Source organism: Chironomus tepperi, unplaced genomic scaffold (genome assembly GCF_022539635.2).
Source record: "Chironomus tepperi strain 1889 unplaced genomic scaffold, CSIRO-AGI_Ctep_v1 contig_359, whole genome shotgun sequence".
In the NCBI taxonomy this organism is placed as follows: Eukaryota; Metazoa; Arthropoda; class Insecta; order Diptera; family Chironomidae; genus Chironomus; species Chironomus tepperi.
In genome coordinates, this window is record NW_027226481.1 from 2,482,382 (window position 1) to 2,503,968 (window position 21,587).

General features: G+C 31.7%; 1 protein-coding gene across 12 annotated transcripts in view; it reads left to right on the forward strand.

The window, feature by feature from the left end:
- The window catches only part of OtopLa (Otopetrin-like a), a 47,734-nt gene extending 27,427 nt beyond the window's left edge, over positions 1–20,307 (forward strand). For 6 of the 12 annotated variants that reach the window (XM_070646377.1, XM_070646376.1, XM_070646381.1 and 3 more), the window contains 11 exons: positions 137–279; positions 935–991; positions 11,772–11,956; positions 13,642–13,847; positions 14,943–14,996; positions 16,164–16,266; positions 16,325–16,485; positions 16,551–16,776; positions 16,831–17,812; positions 17,879–18,227; positions 18,292–20,307. In XM_070646377.1, coding sequence (XP_070502478.1) covers positions 137–279; positions 935–991; positions 11,772–11,956; positions 13,642–13,847; positions 14,943–14,996; positions 16,164–16,266; positions 16,325–16,485; positions 16,551–16,776; positions 16,831–17,812; positions 17,879–18,227; positions 18,292–18,432 — 2,607 coding nt within the window. In that variant the 3' untranslated portion in view covers positions 18,433–20,307. Of the gene's footprint in view, positions 1–136; positions 280–934; positions 992–6,547; positions 6,942–10,735; positions 11,069–11,771; positions 11,957–13,641; positions 13,848–14,942; positions 14,997–16,163; positions 16,267–16,324; positions 16,486–16,550; positions 16,777–16,830; positions 17,813–17,878; positions 18,228–18,291 lie in introns of those variants that run through there. The other 6 variants (XM_070646383.1, XM_070646385.1, XM_070646386.1 and 3 more) reach the window with 5 other exon arrangements.
- Positions 20,308–21,587: the final 1,280 nt, after the last annotated feature.

The window sequence follows — 21,587 nt, forward strand, 5'->3', positions numbered from 1 at the left end:
GTAAAATAACGAATATCCTTGAATTTCAGCATCAATTTGCAACCTTAGTGCACAAAAAACATTAATAACTCTATAAAAAAATTAATTTATCTCACTATTTTCTCCCAAATCCACATCCAACTCTCACCTGCCTCAGTTTAATTCGGATGGATATCACATAAGTCCAACACATCACCGTACACCCCTCGTGCCTCGTGATTTGGGTGAGGATTTCAGCATTGATTGCGAAGAATCAGAATGCATGAGACCATTGGATCCAAAGAAACCAAAGAATGCAAAGTAAGTAAAAATGCTTAATTTCATTAAATTCATTTTAATTTTAAACAAGAAAACATGTTTCATGTCCATATCGATCATTTCTAACCAGAAATTGTTGCCACATATCATCTTCTATGTTGAGATTTTTGACTAACATAAATTAGATTTTGCTAAGTAGGAGGTGATAAAGAGGGTCATCCTCAAATGTCGGTCATTTTCCATCATTAGGCTTCCATAAAAATTCATTGTGGAAGTAGAAAATCATCTTTTTTTTGAGGGTTGAAAAAAGTAAGACGTAGATTACATTAAGGATGGTAGGGGAATCCATTCACTGAACATGACCCAATTTCGTATTTTTTGTTATTGAAAATGAGAATGTGATGACATGGAAATCCACTGCAGTACGGAGAACGTGATTTCCAAGTTTAATTTGTTCTGTAAATATTGGTCGGATTTGGTATTTAACTCATTCAGGGTGTGGGTAAGGTAATATTACGGTTTAGGTGATGGGAAATGATTTGCAATGATTAAGACGATTACAAAGCAAGTTCAGCCATTTGTTCTACTTCTTGGTCAGCCTATGTACCCACACCATCCATTCTCAACCACTTTTTTTAATTGGCAAAACTAATTTTTTTCAAAATTTTACTGACACAAAACCTGTTTTATATTACAGAGGTATAAGAAGCTCTGGCAATGGATACTATGAGTATTATGAGTTGAAAAGAAAAAGGTTAGCAGATTCAATAACTAATTAAGGAATGAGATTCAAGTCAACAGTCATGTTGAATTTTTCATTCTGTAATACTATTTAGGTTGTTGTATAGGATTAAGTCAGCAATAGTTATTTTATAATCTTAAGGAATTTTTCATTTTCTATTGTATATCCATCACAATAATAACAATACAGCACACATATTACTGAGTCTGTAGACAATTTTCTTTAGAAAATTAAAGTTGACACATTTACACGTTATGTACATATATAGAGCACTTATATTAAGGGTATTTGGAGTGATTTTATGAGATTTTTTGGGGAATTTATCCTACGATGTTTGTAAAGCTTGTGAAAAATTAAATTTAGACGTTACTTTAAGGTTTGTATGTAATTTTCAAAGCAAATAAAAGGGGAGAAGTTGAGAAGTTTAGTGCACTAGTTTATGGATTTAAATGTATCCTTAGGAAGAATTGGAATGAGTTTAAATTGGATGATGATTCAGATGAGACTCACATGAACTTGCAGTGAGACATGCTAGTTTGTTTCGGATCTGATTCTTGAATTTAAGCTGTTGAGCAGATGTCGTTACTTTTTTTATGAAATTTTCAATCATTTTCATTGAATAATTATGAATTTTAGTCATAATGTGAAGCGTTAAGCGACTGTTTAGCAATCTGTATCACATTTTTGTGTATGGACGTCAATACGACAACAATTTAATATGCCTAATGTCCACGACATCCAAATTTCCTTAAAAATTCTAAAAATTATTCAAATTTCACTCAAAAATCTCCTAAAACATCTCCAAATATCCCCATAATTCTAACAAATAGTTCAAAGCACGTTCTAAAATAAGAAATAACCTTTATTAATCATAAAACTATCAGTTCCACAAGTTAATATCGACCATCTCCCTTAAATAAATTTCAATTCTCATCATAACCACCATGAGAACCAAAACAAAACCAGAATTTATCTAAAAATACATCCACGCCTACATAAACGCAAAAATCCCAGACAATAATAATTTTTTCAATTTCAATAATGTCCAAGACTTAATCACAAAAATGTGTTTCGTCTGTTGCCGGCAAATAATTAACCATTTCGAGCATATAAAGCAATGATAATGAAAATATCAATAAAACTGCCATCAGGCACCACTCTGGTTAATGTGAAATGAGACAATTGTTTGCGAAAAGCATTAACAGATATTAAATGACTGAGATATTTGATATTTTTGTATCATTCGACTGCTGTCTTTGTCCCTTTTTACTTTTAATTCCCAAATCGGCATGAAATCTTGAACATCATTAGAGATGTAAATAGTAAAGAGTCTCGTGACTCTATTTTATATAAGTAAGTGATTTATTTGTTTATGAAGTTAATGGTCCGATGTTTATTGTTAGCAACAGGATATATAATTCATTTTTAGATGAAAAATAAGATGCGGATTCGCTATGGGATTATTTTGGCTAGGAAGGGTAGATTCTTCTGCTTGATTTGCAAAATAGACTAAGATATAATACGAAAAAATTATCGAGAATGTTGATGTGAATTTATTGCTGGTTTTGAGACCACATTTTGGATTGAATGCTGTTGTGTAGTGCTCTGAGGAGTCTGTTGAGGCTCTGAGGAGTCTGTTGAGGCTCTGAGGAGTCTGAAAGGGCTCTGAGGAGTCTGAAAGTGCTCTGAGGAGTCTAATAGGGCTCTGAGGAGTCTGTTAGGGCTCTGAGGAGTCTGTTAGGGCTCTGAGGAGTCTGTTAGGGCTCTGAGGAGTCTGTTGAGGCTCTGAGGAGTCTGTTGAGGCTCTGAGGAGTCTGTTGAGGCTCTGAGGGGTTTGTTGAGGCTCTGAGGAGTCTGTTGCAGCTGTAAGGAGTCAACGGCAGCTCTGAGGAGTTTGTCAAGATTCTAAAATGTCTGAGGATGCTGCAAAATCACTTAAAAGAACCAATTTAGTCAGTTATGAGTTAATAGTTGTACAAACATTCACAAATTCACCACAAAATGTACTTGCAATCTCCATAAATCAAATTTTTATCATCATTTACCAGTTTTAATTCTATTTCCCCTAACTAATCCCATAACTTCCTCAAATTAAATTCAAATAAAGCATTTTTAACAGAAACTTTAATTCCAACACACAAAAACATTCAACGAAAATCCATATTTTATCAAAAAAAAAAAAACTCAGACATAAAGTCATAAAAGAATAGAAAAAATCTCACACCCAAAAATAAAAATTCTCAGATATTAAATAACAACGAAATCGGTCACAGACTTTGCCATCTAATAATTATTTTCACTCAAATATTCGTCCCTCTTATTAATGTTTTATTTGCATTGGCAAATAATTCTTTTTGTCCTTTATGTCCCGAAGCGTTACGGTTGAGTTCCATTTTTGTCAAATTTGACTTTTTTTCTAATTTAATGATCATAATTTTTTATGCCCTTTTTAAATACTGCACATAAAATTTCCATTAAATAATTCTTTCGTTTCTCTTTTCCTCTTATTTTCGTTCCTATGATACGGATATATTGCGATATATGAACGAAAAATATATGGAAGTAGCACTTTGTATTATTTAAACTCAACAAAGCCATAGCACAATGGCATATTTGCAATGGTTTGTCGGAGAATATGATGCTGTATGTGGGGGGTATGTTTTTTGGGAAGTGCAGTGCTTCTGCATAGACCATTTAGACATGTTGTGTCATTTGAGTCTTACTTACTTACTTTGCAGACCGTACAGATCATCGTGGATTCATTGATTCTCTCAGATGGTTTCTAAAACTGTCTAAAACTGGCTCTAACACTGACTGTCCTTTTAAAATTACCAATGTCAAGTATTTCATTGCCATCATCAACAGCCTCGTCCCAAGAGTGCATTGCCCGCCCTCAAGGTCTTCATATGAGCCTTCTTTTGACTCTAACTGTGATAATATCAGTCTATGCTTCATAATATACCTTAAAATTACAATATCTGTACTCAAAAATCCAGACACAACAATATCAACAATTTCCATCCAAAAAATTCAATCTTCCTGCATACAGACATCGACCACCCCTGCAAAACCATAAAAATATTATAGCATATGATTACCCATGAAGTTTACAGTCGTGAAATATTTGCACCCCATTGCATAGCGTCATTGTTTCTTCCTTATTCCTTCTTCCTCCTGTTGTTAGCTACCATGATTCTCAATATCAAAAAGACCTCGAATTTTAAGTGATTTTAATGCTGATATGAAAACATTGCCAACTTCTCGTGTTGCTTGGCAATTCTTTAAAAATTTAAATTTGAAATTAAATATTCACAAAAAAGAAGCCGGGATACTTAAAAACATTTGAAATTCAAGCAATGCACTGTAAAACATTCAAGTGTTGTTATTGTTTTTAGTCGAGGGGTTGTTTTTATGTGCGACTGGTTGCAGACATTTAAGGCAAAATAAAACTATAAAATTACCGGCAGCTCCAGTGATTTTTGAAGTTGTTAAATAAACATCTGACGGATTACTGTTAATTAAAAATTTGTATTCTAATGAATGACAATTTGTTTTTGATAATTCGAGTGGAAAAATGGGTTGTGATGAACTACAGCTGTGGTTTTTGAACATAAAACTAAAGTTGAGAGGGCAAATAATTAACGAGATTTATGAGAAGCGGGGAACAAATGTCCATGAAGCTGTAAATTGAGCATAGAATGGCTGGGGTGATAGAAATGATGAACAGGAGGTTGAAAAAAGTTGAAAGTCACAAATTTTGGTCTGAAAATGAATTTTTAACTTGAAAAATATTGACTTTAATTCAGTGGTGGGTTAGCTGTGTGCTGCGGTACTAATTTGTAGCCAAAAGGTCTGATATTGTCTCGACTGGTTTACCGTGTCCAGTTTTGGCCGAGGTTTACCACCAAGGTGTGCCACGAAACTAAAAGGTTGTCCACAACTGCTTTAATTAACGAAAAAGCAGCAAATTTCTTAAACATTTGATTTAAAAACTTTTTTAACATTTTTCAACTCATTTTCAAATAAAAGCAATTAAGAATCAAAATTAAGCTCTCCAAAAATTCACCCCATCGTCAATAAATCACCAACAATACTCGCATGACAAATTTGCAACAACGCAAAAAGAAAAATTCTCTACTTTGTACCTGCCGTGCATTATAAATCACGGAAAATAAACATCGTAAATAGCGACGTAAGTAATCTGTAATGAATGCTCAAATCAGATGTTTACAACATCTAGCAACTGTATTCTTTATTTTGTGCTGTGATAAATGTTTCATTCATCTTCCATTTCTCCAACCCTCATTCAATTGTCAGCTCTCGTAAATTTACGATTATAGTGGGAAGCAAAAAAAGAGATATTTCGATCAATAAAATTTTACACTTATTTGTGTGTATGTGTGTGAATATATGAGATGATATGCCTGTGTGTGTGGGTGTGAGGAAGTTTCTATTTAGTCACACCGTGTTTTGCGGGAATTCGGGGATTAAAATCATTAAATTGATATGAAAGTGATGACTTGGTTGCTGAAGCGCTGTCAATTTTTGAGAGCGGCAACTTAGTTTGAGTCAAGCATGAAGCGTTGATTTATTTTGAATCAACATCAAAGCAATGACTTAAGTTGAGTCAAGTTTGAATCATTGATTCATTTCAATCGAAATTAAAGCAACGATTTAATATTCTAGTTTGAAGCATCGACTTAGTTTGAGTTAAGTTCAAAGCGTTGATTTAGATTGAGTTAAGTTTAAATCGTTGATTTAAATTGAGTCAGAATTAAGGCGTTGATTTAGAATGAGTCAAATTTGAAGCTTTGATTTATTTCAAATCAAAATAAAAGCGATGATTTAACGTGAATCACAATCAAAGCAGTGACTTAAGTTGAGTCAAATTTGAAGCGTCGACTTAATTTGCATCAAATTCAAAGCAACAATTTAATTTAATTTTGACTTTACACTGACTCGAAATAGACCAAATTCAAAGCAACAATAGCATCAAATAATCCTGAAATATATCATGAATAAAATCTGCTGTCACTGCCACTTTTAATACGGTGTGAACACGATAATCTCCCAACACTTCCCCCACTAAACAATATTTTTTATTCACTTTGCGAAAAAAGTTGTAGAAAATTTCATTTGGCAGCATTTTGATTAAATATCACCCTCTAGATATTGTGACTATATAAAAAAAATAGGGAAAAACAGTTTCTTGCTGTTGCTGCTGCACTGCACGATTTGTTTTTGTCTCTCACCAATACAGTCATGTCCACAACACACATACATGGACATGAATTTGCTTTATTGCGAAACGAGAGCACTCGGATGCGTAGATGTGTCGTTTCTTTTCGACAAATGCAATTTCATGTACGGGATGCTGTTGTCGCTCGGAGAGACAAGCATCTGAGAGAATCAAAATCGACTATGTCCTTTTTATGTGCAGCACGATCAAAAGTCGCTCTCTTTTTTCAGTTTGCGTGACTTGAGAACTTTTTTTTTCCAATTTTCCCTCTGTGAGTATTATCAGAATAGGGAAGAGTTTTTGAGCTGATTTCCTCAGTTCGTGAGGAAACTTCGACGATTTGTGTTGGTTCTGATTTGCTGGCGGTGAATTGAAATTCGTGAATTTTTTTTCCTGAGAGAGAAAAAATTTTCCTCAATTTTTTAGAGAAAGGAATTTTAAGGAAAATTTGAGGAATTTTCAGGATAATCTTGTGAAGTTTCTTCTAATTACTGGAATTTTAGGAAAATTTCGAACAATTTTCACTGAAAATCTCAGAAAAAGTGAACAAAACTTTAAAGTTTAGACATTAAAGTGTCAAAAAACGCACAAAAAATCATCCCAAAATGTGAAAAGTGAATAAAAAAGAATTTCCAATAGCAATAAATGAAACCAAAATTGCTCACAAAAAGCATCCGTCCACTGTGAATGATTTAAAGTCGTTAAAGAATTTTGCTCATATTTGTGCGTAAAGGATTAAAATTTTTTGTTGTGTTTAAAATTGAGTTAAATTGAGTTTGAAATGAATGAAAACATACAACAAACTTTGTGTCCCCTCTTAAATTGGGGATGTTCATGCATCGCATGAGTTAAGCACTAACAACTTTTTCATGTGTAGCTGCACAAAGGAGGAAAAATTTCTACTACAAAGTGGATTTTTTCTCTAGTTGAAAATTTAAACAAACAAACTTCTTCATCCTCATTTTCATCCTTCATGACTGCAATTATTTGTGTGATGAAACTCCCTACTTGTTATGAAACACATCTTTTTGGATATGAAAATATAAAAAAAATTCTCTGTGCTCTTCATGCTATGTGAAAATTAAAATTCTTTATCATGAAAAAATTCCCAAAAATATTCCAATTAAGAATGGATTTTTTTTGAAGGGGGAGCTGTTAAAGATGGAGCTGAAAGTTAGTCATTTTCATTTGGAGGACAAAATATTGAGAATTTAATCATTTTAATTCTATTTGGTGTGTTTTTAGAGAGTTTCGAGATTTGGATCGGTCAAAGTTAAGAGTTACTCACTGAGGACTTCTAACATTTGGCGAAACTAGGAAGACAAAGACTTCAATAAATCACTTTAACTCTGTTTATCTATTACATAATGCAAAAATGACCTAATTTTAAGCTTTAGTGAGTTTGAAAGATGAATTTTATTTGAAATTTAAGAATTTTTGGACATTTTTGCAAATTAGACTAGTTTTTGCAAATCAGATCGATAAAATGTCGGTTTTAAGTAAGTTCTTAGCTAGTTTTTTTGGATTTAACTTAAGAATGAGCTTGCTGAGAACCAAATGGTTAATGATTTCATTATTGTAGTACGAGACTTTTTTGAATTCTTGCCAAATGGACACAAATGCAGAAATGGACTCGAATTTTTGTATGAAAAAGTCGACTCAAGTTGACTCAACTTCATGCAAAATCCGAATCGACTTGGAACTCTGCTAAAATGCATTATAACTAGTTAAGGCCCAGTTGATGACTAAGGTATTGTTGTCGACACACCCATTGCCCTCACAATTGTAAAAGTTATAAAGCAAATTAATGTGATGCCTTAGAACTCTGTTAGAAGCATTTAAGACTATTCAAAAATGACTAACTTCATATTGTTCATAAAACTCGATGTCAACTCCTCTTGATTCATAGAATTCGATTATTTTAAGGAGCTGAGTCGACTCAAATTGACTTTTCCAAACAAAACTTCGAATCTCCTCAAAACACTAAAGTCACCCTTAAAATTAGCTACTAAAGTGTGCCTTATGGCTATGACAGATACAAAAAACCTTAAAAACAGATGACAAACGTTACAGATTGTATATCTCTTCCGCTTTAGTCCCTTAAAATAAACTCAATAATCCTTCTTATATCCACACCTGAATAATATTCCCTAGTGTAAAATTTAAACAAAATTGAAAATATTTCAAAACTTCAATTATAGTAACAACATGTCACATGTTATCCACAAGTAAACAATATTCATTTTCATCATGTCGAGTATTTTACAACTCAGCAGTTACAACTGCAAAGGACCAAAGTAAAAGAAAAAAAACAATTTTCCACCACGAAAATACACTCAATTCCCACATGAGCTCCCCACAAAAAATTCCATTAAATTGTCAAAAGCATAAAACAATTTTTCATGACTTCAACATTCTCAATCAAATCAAAAAAAGAAAATTAACTTGAAGGTCATGAGGTCATCGTTCATGCCAAGGCCTTTTTCCCACATTGCCAACCCAAACTTCAGTAGCTATAAGAATATATTACATGCTTGGAAGTTAATAAGAAGAAAAAAAGTTGATAAAAAATTGCTTCTTGTGCCCCACCCCAGAAGTTATTAGAAAAAAAAATTATGAGAAGCGGCTGTGGTGGAGAAAGCAAGCACCAAAAAAGGCAAAAAAAATATCTTCGCTTGCGCAACATCCAAAAATAATATTTTTTCAATTCTCATCCGTCCTTAGAGCGTAGAGAGTAAGAGAATAAGGAGCTTGTGATGAGAAACAATGGATGTTAAAAATGAGTTCAACTCTCACACTCGAATATTTACATACTTTTTGTGTACGGATGCTGCTGCTACTGTTACTGTCGCTATCAAGGAGTCTAAATTGAAATTTATGGCTTTTCTTGTTGATTTTTATGTTTCACCTTTATGGATATTTCGTGTGTAGTTTTTAAGTGGGGATATTGTGATTATTTTTGGAAATTTTTGTGATTTTGGACCTTTATGAAGTGTGACATTACAAAGGATGAAAAATATGGATTTCTAAATTAATCTCTGACTGTAATTTAGAATTGAGGGCAATTTAAGGTGTGCCAGAAGGTGTTTGAGCGCATATCTGTCCATATAAAAGCTCTATAGTATTTACATTTAGTCAAAATGAATCAAAACTTTTTTCAAATACAGATCTCCTCCTAACATGCTTCGAACATGATTAATTCTTGCTTAAAGCAGAGCTCAAAGCCGATCATAATTTTACATGGAATAGAATCGACTAAATACGAATATTTTTATGCAGAATTTGAGTTCTACTCAAGAATATGGTCATAAAATTGAGTATGGTCAAGTTTACTAGCTAGGAATATTCATGGGCATGCTCTTAAATACTATTAGACTATTTCTGTAGTAGTTAATACTCAAAAGAAACAGAATTCCTACCCAAAATTATCACAAGAACCCCATTTGTACATCCAAATCTATTCTACCTTCTCTCTCAGTTTTTTTGCATAAAAGCATCTAAAAAATTCAAACAAAAGAAACAAATTCATGCTGAATAATACATGAAACTTGATTAAACTTTATGCTTATCGTGAAATTTTTATTTTTTTAGTGCCATTTTGCATTCGTTGAGGATAGAATTCTGTTTGATGTGATGAAATTTAAAGATTAATTTGAGATGACTTCATTTTTTGCACTTTATGCTAAAATATTAATGTTCAGAAACATTTGATTTCAATTATGAATGGGATTGTGAATTTTTTGTTGGATTTTAGAGATGGTGGAAGAAGGTTTGGTATATTTAGAATGGGAAAATTGATTCTAAACAATTTACAATTCGAATTGACTATAAGTTCTGGATTATTGGTTTAAAATTGTCACTTTTTAGCTAATACAGAGGCTTAAAATGATATAACAGCTCGACAAGGTCTTAAGAAACGTTTTTAAATGTTGAATTTTGAATTTTCTGACCATTTTGAATCCAAATTCATGAATCTTGACCGATTTCCCATTCATACAACTTCAAACTAAAATTCTCACACAAATCCTCAAAAACATCACCAAACTGAATCCCCATCCAAAACCATTCAACCTAAATCTACAACAAATTCCCCCAAGGGACACACAAATGAGCCAGTAAGGCAGAATAGTAATTGCATATAAAAGTACAATAACTATCACATAAAAATGTAATTACATCAATTTAATAACAAGGTTTAATGCAACAATATATGCAGAATATATCAGACAAAATGATGGAAGGCATGAATTATACAAAGTTTATCAGCATGACACACGCAAAAGTTTCTTGCATAAATTATAGGGAATAGTTTGTTTAAATTGATGGACTTTAATCAGATGTGCATTGAAAAATATTTCAAAAAATAAACAAGAAATTCTGGAATTTTTGAAAAAAGTTTAAAGAACAAGGAAGTTGTTGTATCCGTTCATTCATAAATATTTCGATTAAAAACAAACTCAATTACTCGAAAATTTTACAAAAACTTAAATCCTTAATCTTCTCAATTTAAACTTTAGAAATACAACAATTGTGATAAAAACTACAAAATACTCAAAAAACTTCCTTAAATACGCTCAAAATAATAATTTAAAAAGGATATTTGTGTTGTTGTGGTGGATCTGAAAATTCGTTACAATACCCAAGCAACGGTTTGAAAATTTTAGCTGGAACTTTAACGAGCCGATGGGCGGTGATAAAGAAATGAAAGTGGCGACCGTAGATGTTGAAGGCGGTGATAACATGGCCACATTACCGGCATCGTCACGTTCCCATCAGAGTTCCGAAGCTGAAAAGATTGCTGCATTGAAAGAAATGGATATTAAAAATGTTATGCCGAAGCCTCTTGAAAGGTTGTTGATTATTGTGTGTGCGGTTATTTGTGAATTTTGAATTTTCAAATTTAAAAAATTTTTAAATTGTTAAAAATTTAAATTTTGTGAATTTTTACAATTAAGATTAAGTTTTTAAAGAATTAAATCAAAATTTAAATTTTATTCAAATTAAATTTTCTAAACTTGAACTTTTGATTTCTGAAATTTGAATTTCGATTTTTAAAGTTTAAAATCTTTAAATTTTGAAAAGTTTGGCTATGAATTTTAACAAAATAAATTTGAAGTTTTTGAAAACAAAATTTGAAATTATGAACCAATTAAATTCAAATTTAGAATTCGAAGTACGAAAAAATAATAAAAATTGTTAAAAAATAACAAATAAAAAACTTAAATTCACATTTTGTCAGCTTTTTGACATTCAACTCGACACTATAGTTGCTGTTAAAAGTAGATTTTGCGCAACATATGTGAATAAAATCGTCATTATCATAAAAAATTCATTAACCACAATTTCACACTAGCTTGTGTATTTGTCACTTGATTTTTAAATAATTTTCTTTTGCACTTTACACTAACACATAAGAACTAACCGTAATTCCATTGCAAAACATGCACATTTCACAAAATTACACTTGATTTTCACTTCTTTTTAATGCTGTAAAGTTTTCCCTTTTTAACATTTTTTCTTTTCTTTTCTTATTTTCTTTTTCATTCACAACAGAACATCACTCTTCATCGTATCGAGTTTAGTATATGCATTACTACTCATTGTCATTTGTATATCATACGTCATCAGCGATGTTACGACACATCAACTTCCCATTATGTATTATGAAGGATTCTTTACATATTTGTATGGAGCGAGCATCCTTTTCCTTCTTTATGTATTCTGCTTCTTGTTGCAAGGTAATTTATGGCTTTTATTTATTTTTTATTATTGGTCGTCCTTGTGGGGAATTCTGGGAGAATTGTGGCTGGATTTTCTAGGAATTTTGAAATGATTTTGTCAAGATTTTGGATTATTCAAATCAAAGCTCGAAGTCGACTCGGATTTGAATATTGAAAGAAAAAAAAGGAACTAAGGTTAAAGAAGAGTTGACAGGACTACAATGTCGAGGCGCATCCATTGGACACTATACTTCAGTGCCTTTTTGGGCGCCATTTGGACTCTCAAAGCCCTGTCAAGTCTAAGTAGAAGAAATTAGCAAATTAATCAGTGTAAAACATGACATAGTCAGCTGATTCCTAAATTATTATCTAAAATAATCCAAATTCATCAGCAAATTTGGAACCAACCCCAAATTCATCCAGATACTCGTCAACTATTCAATAACAATTTCCTAATTTCCCAACTGTTTAATGCAACGAAACATTTTAAATTCTGACAATTTTCCCACAACACCATCCAATTGTAAATGGAAAGCACAGACTTATTCATTATTATAATTATGATACTGCTGCATTCTTGTCATGAAAAAGTTTATTATTTCACTATTTTTATGAAATGAAAATGTAATTAGCTTGTCTATTTAAAATATTTTCGCATAAACTTTGCAAATTTGCGACTGTCTGGATAAGGAACTTCCTCTTGACGTAAATTTTATGCAGTTTTAAAATTTAAGGAGTTTAATGATACTTGAAAGTGTTGAGGCGCTTTCGAAATTTTTCATTTAGTGATGTTGCATCACCTCAGGCATGAATAATTGCATCTGGTTGGTAAAGTTTTAATTTGATTAAGAAGATTTCCTATGGAAATTTCAAAGATCCTTCATTTTAAATTATTTCTGCTCTAGTTTCTTAAGGATATGAATTTTTGAGTGGCACTTCTTACAGATTGACGCATTTTTTTGCACTCAGAAGATTGAACTGGAAAATTGATGGGAAATTTTTGAGCTGATTTAAAAGTTATAGGCTCATAGCTTGTTCTATGATGGCTTGAAACTGTTATATAATGTTTGGAGGTTCAGGCATATGACTGGAGACACTGTGATTAATAATCTATTGTGGCACACCTTTTAGACCTACCTGAGCTCGAAATTGACTAGAATTACACAAATTCGAGTTCGATGTCGAACAGAATCAGACAAACTTGAGTTGTATAGACTTTGAGCACTTAGAGCTACAGTTTATAGTGCGATTCGAACCTTAAAACTGACTTAAAGCAGACAATTCCAAAATTCAATCACTTTTCAAGCTGAGCGATGCTCAAAATACATTTCAAGTTCACTCCATTTATCCATGAATCTATTAATTGAATTCATAATCTTGTCATCAATATGACAACAAAAAATATTTGTGCAATCCTAAAAACATGCACAATATAGCAACAGAATTGACCTCATAAGTGAATATTCCACCATCATTGTCCCTTTTACATACATCTACTCTCAAGTACTGTCATTGAAATTTATTCAGTCATAATAAATTGACGAGTTTGTTGAAAGGATTATTGATCAGCATAATAGACTACCATAATCAACCAGAATAGTCTATTCACATATTTTTATGACAAGGACTCAGTTATTACATTCAATTTACTATGAATAGTTAGACTTGATTCATCATATAATCCACTTGATTTGTCATTTTAGAGAGCACATGCTGTAGTGGAGGTGGCGCAAAGCAACCAAAAGCACCAAAGGAAAAGAAACCAAAAAAAGAGAAAAAACCAAAGAAGTCCGATTCAAAGGATAAGCCGGATGAGAAAGCAACTGATGGCGCTGCCGCAAAGCCATCCGAAAGTGGAAAATCAAGTGGAAAGGAAAAGGAAAAGAGTGGAAAGCCATCACCTTATCAGGTATTTTATGCAATATTCATCGTCTATTTTAATGTGCTTGAATCTTTCATATTCACAATTTTGCTGTTGATGATGAAAAAAGAGCTTTTCATGGTTTAGCTTTTTATATGCTCCGGCATTTTTACTGATGAATATTATTTCCTGTTATATGTGGCTTAATTTTCTTTTTCAATTTTTATTTTAGCTTCAATTATATTTTTTTTATTGTTGAGAATATGAACATCACGTTGTATAAATTTTAATCTTGATCATCGATTTTTATTTCTGTACCAATTTTTTTGTTCCCTTTAAACGTTTGCAGCCACTCAATTTTTGATGTTTATTTTCTGAATTTTATTTTTGGAGATGAAGAGGAAATATTGTGTTTTTTAAACACTCAATCCTGAATAGCACAAGTTGATTAGTTGATTCAAAATCCAGCACTAATCCATCGTGCTTCTGGCTTGGTCTTGGATATGGTTTGAATGGGCATAGTGCAGGCGTGGTACTGAGCTTCCTGAATGAGCTTCCTGAAGGCAATGAACATGCTTTCATAGAACATGAATTTCACTATGGTCTCTAAAATGGTCTCTTTGCCTCTTTAGGGTTGATGTCAGACTCGGCTTAAATTGGGCATGGTGTCAGCTTGATTTTGACTTGCTGCAGGAATTGGTTCAAATCCAGCACAAAGCCAAATCAAATCGCATCTGACACCAAGTCAGTATCACGCTGACCCAATGGTGAATTTAAACAAAGTCTGACCGACCAAATTTGTATCACCATCCCGAATTTAAGTTGAATCTAGCATCAAGTCAGAATCATACCGACCTTCAAGCCGAATTTTAGATCGATTACCAGACTTATGCTATTCAGGAATAGTAACAAATCGAGAATTTCCATTCTAAATTCCAACAAATTTACCAATTATTTTTGTAGCCTTACTTATTTGCCTTATTTTTTTCCATTTTTTTTTCTTTTGCATATAATTTAATTTAATTAACAAAATACCACAAAAATCACACATCCATGATGCGAATCAAAAATTAAAAATTCCAAAATTAAAAAAACTTATCAAAAAACAAAATTTAACTTAAATGTATGTAAAAATATGTAAAGGAGGTGTATCCGAAAAAGAAACGCGATGTGGTGCGAGAACGGTGTTCATTTCAGGTGAGAGTTTAAATTTGAAACGGAAGGAAAAGTTGAAGAAGTTTTTTTTACTTAATTGATGTGAAAAATGAAAGGATGGATTGGAAGGTTTTGTTGAGATTTGTTAAGAATTTTCGGGTTACTTACTTACTTCGCTGGCTGTATAGATCAAGCGTTATCCATGGCCTCCTTTAGTCGGTTCCTGAAGCAGGCTCTATCACTGACTACCGCTTGCCAATTACCATTTCCAAGTGTGACATTATCTCTATCGACAGCTTCTTTCCATGAGTATTTTCGGGTATTTCCTATAAATAACTTGAATTAAATTTGGATATTGAATATTTAAGCTAGACTACAGGTTAAGTGCTTTGGTTTAGGACCATTCTTGTACCAAACAAGCTTGACACAATGTCTGGACTATGCATAGTAACTAGTAAGTGTATTTTTGAATAAAATGAAAACTGTGATAGCCTTTAATCTTGTATTAATCACATGTTCCGCGGGGAAGTCAACAAAATCAACTCAACACTGATCTCAACTCTGATCCATTGTTCCATTCCTTCACATCATCAGGTCAAAAAACAAATCTAGTTAAACTTACTAATCATAATTTAGAGGCTGGTGCTGCTTGTGATGTAGATTCATAACATCCTATCCATTTGCCTGCTAAACATTAAGAGAATCATTAACCTCAGCTGTAATTTTGGTCCTTTTGGATATTTTAGTAACCATAATCGCTTGATATACTTAACATGCTCGATCCATAAATCTTCGATTGTTAATTAACATCCATTGTAGATTAATCATTGCTAACATTATTAATTTATAATTGAATTCTCTATTGTTGGGTAAGACTTATTATAGTGCTTTGAACTATGAATTGCAGGAAGTAATTCGAAAATTGCATTAAATGGAACCAATGCTGTTGCCATTTCTTATACATCACACACTAACAATACTTTTAAGACTTTTGTAGACATTTTTACTTTTATTTTCTTTATTTTCACAAGAAGTCATGCACGAAACTTTATTTTTTGCTAGCCTTGTTTTACTTTACTTTTCATTATGTTTTGCTCACATTGTGGGATGCTCTTTCGAAAGGAACTTAATAAACTTTCAGTAACAACGACGACAATTTTTTTAATTGACAAAAAAAGTTATTATTATTATTTTTAATTCGTTTCCAAGGAGTCGCAACCAGAGGCTGAAGCAGCTTTATCACCAAAACAACGAAAACGCAAAACTACACAAGATGCTCATGGAAGCTTCTTCTTGCGTGTTGGTGCCATTGGTAATTTTTGAAGGAATTTTTTGTAAAAATAGATTTAAATTTTTGGATATTTTTGTAGCTTTTGGCTTGGGTGCGATGATCTACATTGGATTGGAATTTGGATCATTCTTTGAGACTCCAATTGGCTCACCATGCCATGAAATTTTGAGAGGAGTCAATCCATTGCTGCAGATGATTTTCACCTTCATGCAGATGTACTTCATATTTATGAATTCAAGAGTAAGATTTACCATACTCAAATATCAAGTATCTCTACTAACCTTAATTTTAATTCCATTATTCAGCTTAATATCCATCGCTTCAAAGTCTTAGCTAGATTTGGATTAATGCACGTCGTAGCCACAAATATTTGTGTCTGGATTCGTACATTGGTTTTGGAATCATTGAAGGAACTCACAAACTACTACTTGGAACGCGTCCATGAGCCGGAAAAGAATCAATTTGCTGAAGATTTACGTCAACATACATTGTTGCATGCTGGACAGACATTGGGTGTTGAGCTTGGACCTGGTGAGTGTTTTTGAATAAAATTTAGAATGTGTGTTAATGAAAAATCCTTTGTAGCTCCTTTGGATGCCGAATGGGTCAACAAACCAAGCCGATCACTCAGCTCACCATCAATCCATGCTGAAGAATCTCATGGTCACTTACTGGATCGTTTAATTCAAAGTACAACAGCCAAAATTGCAACAGTTGCATCAACATTGGCTAGTACAACAACAACATCCAGCACGACTACATCTACAACAACGACAACAACTATGGCACCGACCACGACAACAACTGAAAGAATTACAACAACTATTCGTGATTACTTGCAGGACAGCTTGAATTCAATTAATTCTGGATATAATGCAGTTAAGGAAGCAGTTCTTGATACAACAACTACAACAGCTGCAACAACACCTGCTGCATTCTATGATGAAACAGTCACATCACCACAAAGCAGTGGAATTTTGGACAGTGTCGTTTCGTCAGTCTCTGAAAACATCAAGAGCTTCTCTGACTTGAGACCCGATCCAACATCAAATATTGACTACAATTTCCCACCAATCGAAAACCTTTTGCCACATGCTGAAGCTTACAGTCAACTCTCAACAATTCCACCATTCCATATGAATGTAACGAGCTGCGAACGTGTCAATATTATGGGTACAATTGTTCAGGACTCAACGCCATACTTATATCCATTCATAATTGAATACTCATTGATTGGAGCTGCTGTCATTTATGTCATGTGGAAGCATATTGGACGTTATCCAAAATACACAAATGATGAAGATTTGGAACATCGATTGGAAGTTATGTTGTCACGTCGTGCTGTTGCATTGGCACAAGCTAGCTCGGGTCGTGTTGACTGTGTGGGAGCATCGAAGGGACTCTTCTTTGGACTTTTGTTGCTTGTTGGATCACTCATCTGCTTCATCTTGTTCTTTGTTCTGGTTCGTCATAATGAGTTCCAGATATTGGCTTATTACTTAGCCGATGCTAGTCATGCGGGTCTCATGGGATTCGCAATTTTAGCTATTCTTATTGGATTTATTAGGTGAGTTCAATTTTTGAACTTGAAGATCAATTTTTGAACCTAATTCAATTTTCATTCATATTTCAGAGTCCAAAGCTTGAAATTCCGCTGCGAGGAGCAGAGCAACTTGAATGACATTCTCTTGAGAATATCTGCCTTTGGTCTTTTCATCTACAATGTATTCAGTGTCATTGCCGGTGCATTAAACGCTCATAAGGATGATCAAAATCTACTTGTCACAATTACATCAGCTGTTGCCATTTTCCAAGTCGTTTTGCAGCTTCTCTTCATTGCTGATGTTTCAAGACGTCGCGTACATTTACCAGAACATGATAGAACCAAGCCTGGTCGACAAATTGTGACTTTCTTATTGATTTGTAATATTTCGATGTTTGCTATTTACACTTTTGAGGCTCAGAAAGTCATGGCTAATCCGGTAAGTCTGCGCAATTCCATAAATGCTTTCATTATTTTACAAATTTGCCCATTTCCTTTTACAGGTTCAGCGAGATTTCTATGGCTTCATAACATGGGCATTGATTCAACGTGTAACATTGCCATTATGTATTTTCCATCGTTTCCATTCGGCTGTGACTCTTGCTGAGGTCTGGAAAACAACATACAAAGCACGTTTAGAGTAAACAGCTTCTTTCTCACTCACGTAAAAATCTCTTTTTGAATGATACATACAGGATGTAGTGCAACGGTTGTTGAAAATTTAAAAATCTCAAAACATTTCAAAGTTGTAGGGTTTTTGAAAAAAAGAAATAAATTCGAATAACAAAAAGTCGTTAGAGTAAATTTTGAGAGCGAGGAAGTTTCAATTGATGAATTTTTGAGAATCTCAAATAGATAGATTTGCCAAAGCCGCTAGGTTAGGTTGAGAAATGAATGAAAAGTTGAAGTAAGGGAGAATATTTAAGATCTGAATGAATTAAGGATTGTGCTTAGCAATAAGAGTGATACTTGAGTAGTCTTTTCTCTTCTTTAGATACATTTGAACCCAAAGTTCAATTTTAGAATCTTAAAGTTCAATTTTTGAATCTTAAAGTTCAATTTTTGAATCTTAAGTTCAGTTTTTGAACCTTAAGCTCTACTTTTTGAACGTTGAGTTCGATTTTTAAGCTTAAATTCCAACTTTTGAACATAAAAGTCAACAATTGATCTTGAAGATCAATTTTTGAACCAAAAGGTCAATTTTAAGCTCAAACTGAAGCAATTTGAATGCAAACAATTCAACAATTTGAAACCAAATCGTTATCAAAACCAATTTTTTCTGCAAGCATCATAGAAATAACATATACATACACATACCTATCACTGTTTCTTACCAAAAAAAAACCAAACATTTATCAATAAAAATAGGATAAAATTCGTGAAGAAAAAAATTTAATAGCGTGCAATTTTTATAAAAATAAATCTGAAGAAAATAAATTTATTAGAAATTTTTTGAAAGAATCTCGAATTGAAATTTTCGACAATGGATACTGACAGATGCCATTGTAATCAATTTTTAAAAAACTAATGTATTTAGCTTAAAAATGTCAGAGAAGTTCAAAATCTTTAAAATATGAATTAGAAATATTTGAAAGATTTTGCATTTTAAAATCGATGAAAAAAAATTTAAGTATTTGTTCCAAAACTAAAATAAATTATTGAAAAAACATGAAAATGCTCTATGTATAGATGTTAGTTAACGTAACAAAAAAATCCTTTCATACAAATTTTTTCAAATAAATCAAAAATAATTCATAAATATAAAATTGAAAAGCTTTAGAAATTTTTGAAAATTTGTTTTTTAAAATTTCAAAAAATTTCTATTGCTGATCTAAATGCGTTAAATTTTTCATTGCTTAAAGTTAAGGAAAATTATTACATTACACGATCAACAATTATGTTTGAATTTTACGAACTTATCAGAGTTGATTTTCATAATTTTAAGAATAAAGGTTCAAATTTTGAATTTAAATTGTGTTGTTTTGGACTTTAAATTTAGATTTTGAAACTTAAATTCAAATTTTTGAAATACAAATTCAAATTTTGAGTCTTAAATTCAAGTTTTAAGCTTAAAATTTAAATTTAGAACTTCAAAGTTAACTTTTGAATTTTTAATTTAATTTTTAGCTTTAATTATTGAACTTAAAATTTAGATTTTGAGATTGAAGTTGAGTTTTAAATTTTAAAGTTCAATTTTTGAATCTTAAGTTCAATTTTTAAACCTTTATTTCAACTTTAGAATCTCAATTTGAATCTTTGAAAAACCAAAATCAACTCTGAAAAATAACAATAACAATACCCGATTTTATATTTCCTTAATGGACCAATGATGTGAGCTATACTTAAAATCCTTTTTTTTTTTGAAAGATTATACAAGAAATGAAAATTCCATTTATACAATAGCAAAAACTAATAGGATGTAATGATGTTGCCACATATACACAAACAACTCTATAACAATCTATGATCCAAATTTATCCGAAACAAAAATCAATAGAATAATAATTGTGAGACAAAAATTAGCTAACGATAACAATAAGTCAAAAAAAAAAGAAATCTCGAATCATTTTGTAGATCACAGCCGAATGAAATCATGTTTTTTGCTGCAATTTTTTATGTAGATATTTATTTTATTTCCTGTCATATTTGTATTTAGATTGAGGACAGATTTTTTGTCGATTAAAAGTTATTATATTTTAATTATTTATTTATTGTGAGGAAGGGAATTAAATGCTTTGGTTGTAGTGATGAAATTAGGATATTATCTTAGTGGATGAGATGGAAATTGTCAATTTTTTGAGGTTAAGATCAATATTTTGGACTTTAGGTTCAATTTTCAAATTTTAAAATTCAATTTTTAAAATTTAAGTTTAATTTTTGAATTTTTTTAGACTTAAAAGTTCATTTTTTGAATTTTAAATTGAATTTTTGATCCTTAATGTTAAATTTTTGAATTTTAGAGTTCAATTTTTGAGTTTAATGATCAAATTTTGAATTTTAAGATTCAACTTTTGAACTTTAAAGTCAATTTTTGAATTCTAAGTTCAGTTTTTGATCTTCAAGTTCAAATTTTGATCTTAAAATTCAAATTTTGAATCCTTAAGTTCAAAATTTCGAATTTTTAGATCAATTTTTGAATTTTAAATTCAGTTTTTGAAGCTTAAGCTTCAAATTTTTGAACTTTAACCTTTCCTAAGTTCAAAATAATTTCATCTCTTAGTTAAAACAATTAAAAAATCTCCCGATCATTAACTTTTATACCAGTTCCATTGCATAATAAATTTCATCAATCATTTTGCGATTTTCAAACAAGTTTTTGTAGTCATAACTTTTTACAATAAAATCATGCATATTTCCCTTCACTAAAAAACAAAAAAAAAATCAACAACAAAAAAACAATTTTTTACTTAAGAAATGAAAAGTTTTTTAAATAATGACTAATTTTAAGGTATGAATTTGTACTATTTGTAATTTATTATACGAAAAAAGTTTTCATTGGAAGTAAAAAATATTAAAAAATATTTATATCTCTCATCACGTAAATAAAGAAAAAGTTTCCGATTGCGTAAAAAATCTTGTAAATTTTTTTTGTGTGTTTGTAAAAGAATTTTTATCGAGAAATGTACACGAAATGCTTGGCAAAGAAAGTTGATTAAGTTAAGGTAAGAAACGAAAAGAATTTTCAAAATGATAAAAATTCCGTACAAATTTTCTTTTTTTTTTGAACGATGAAATAGTTAGAAATCCTCAAATTAAATAATTCATAGCTGTAATGGCTATTTGATGAATGGGAGGAACA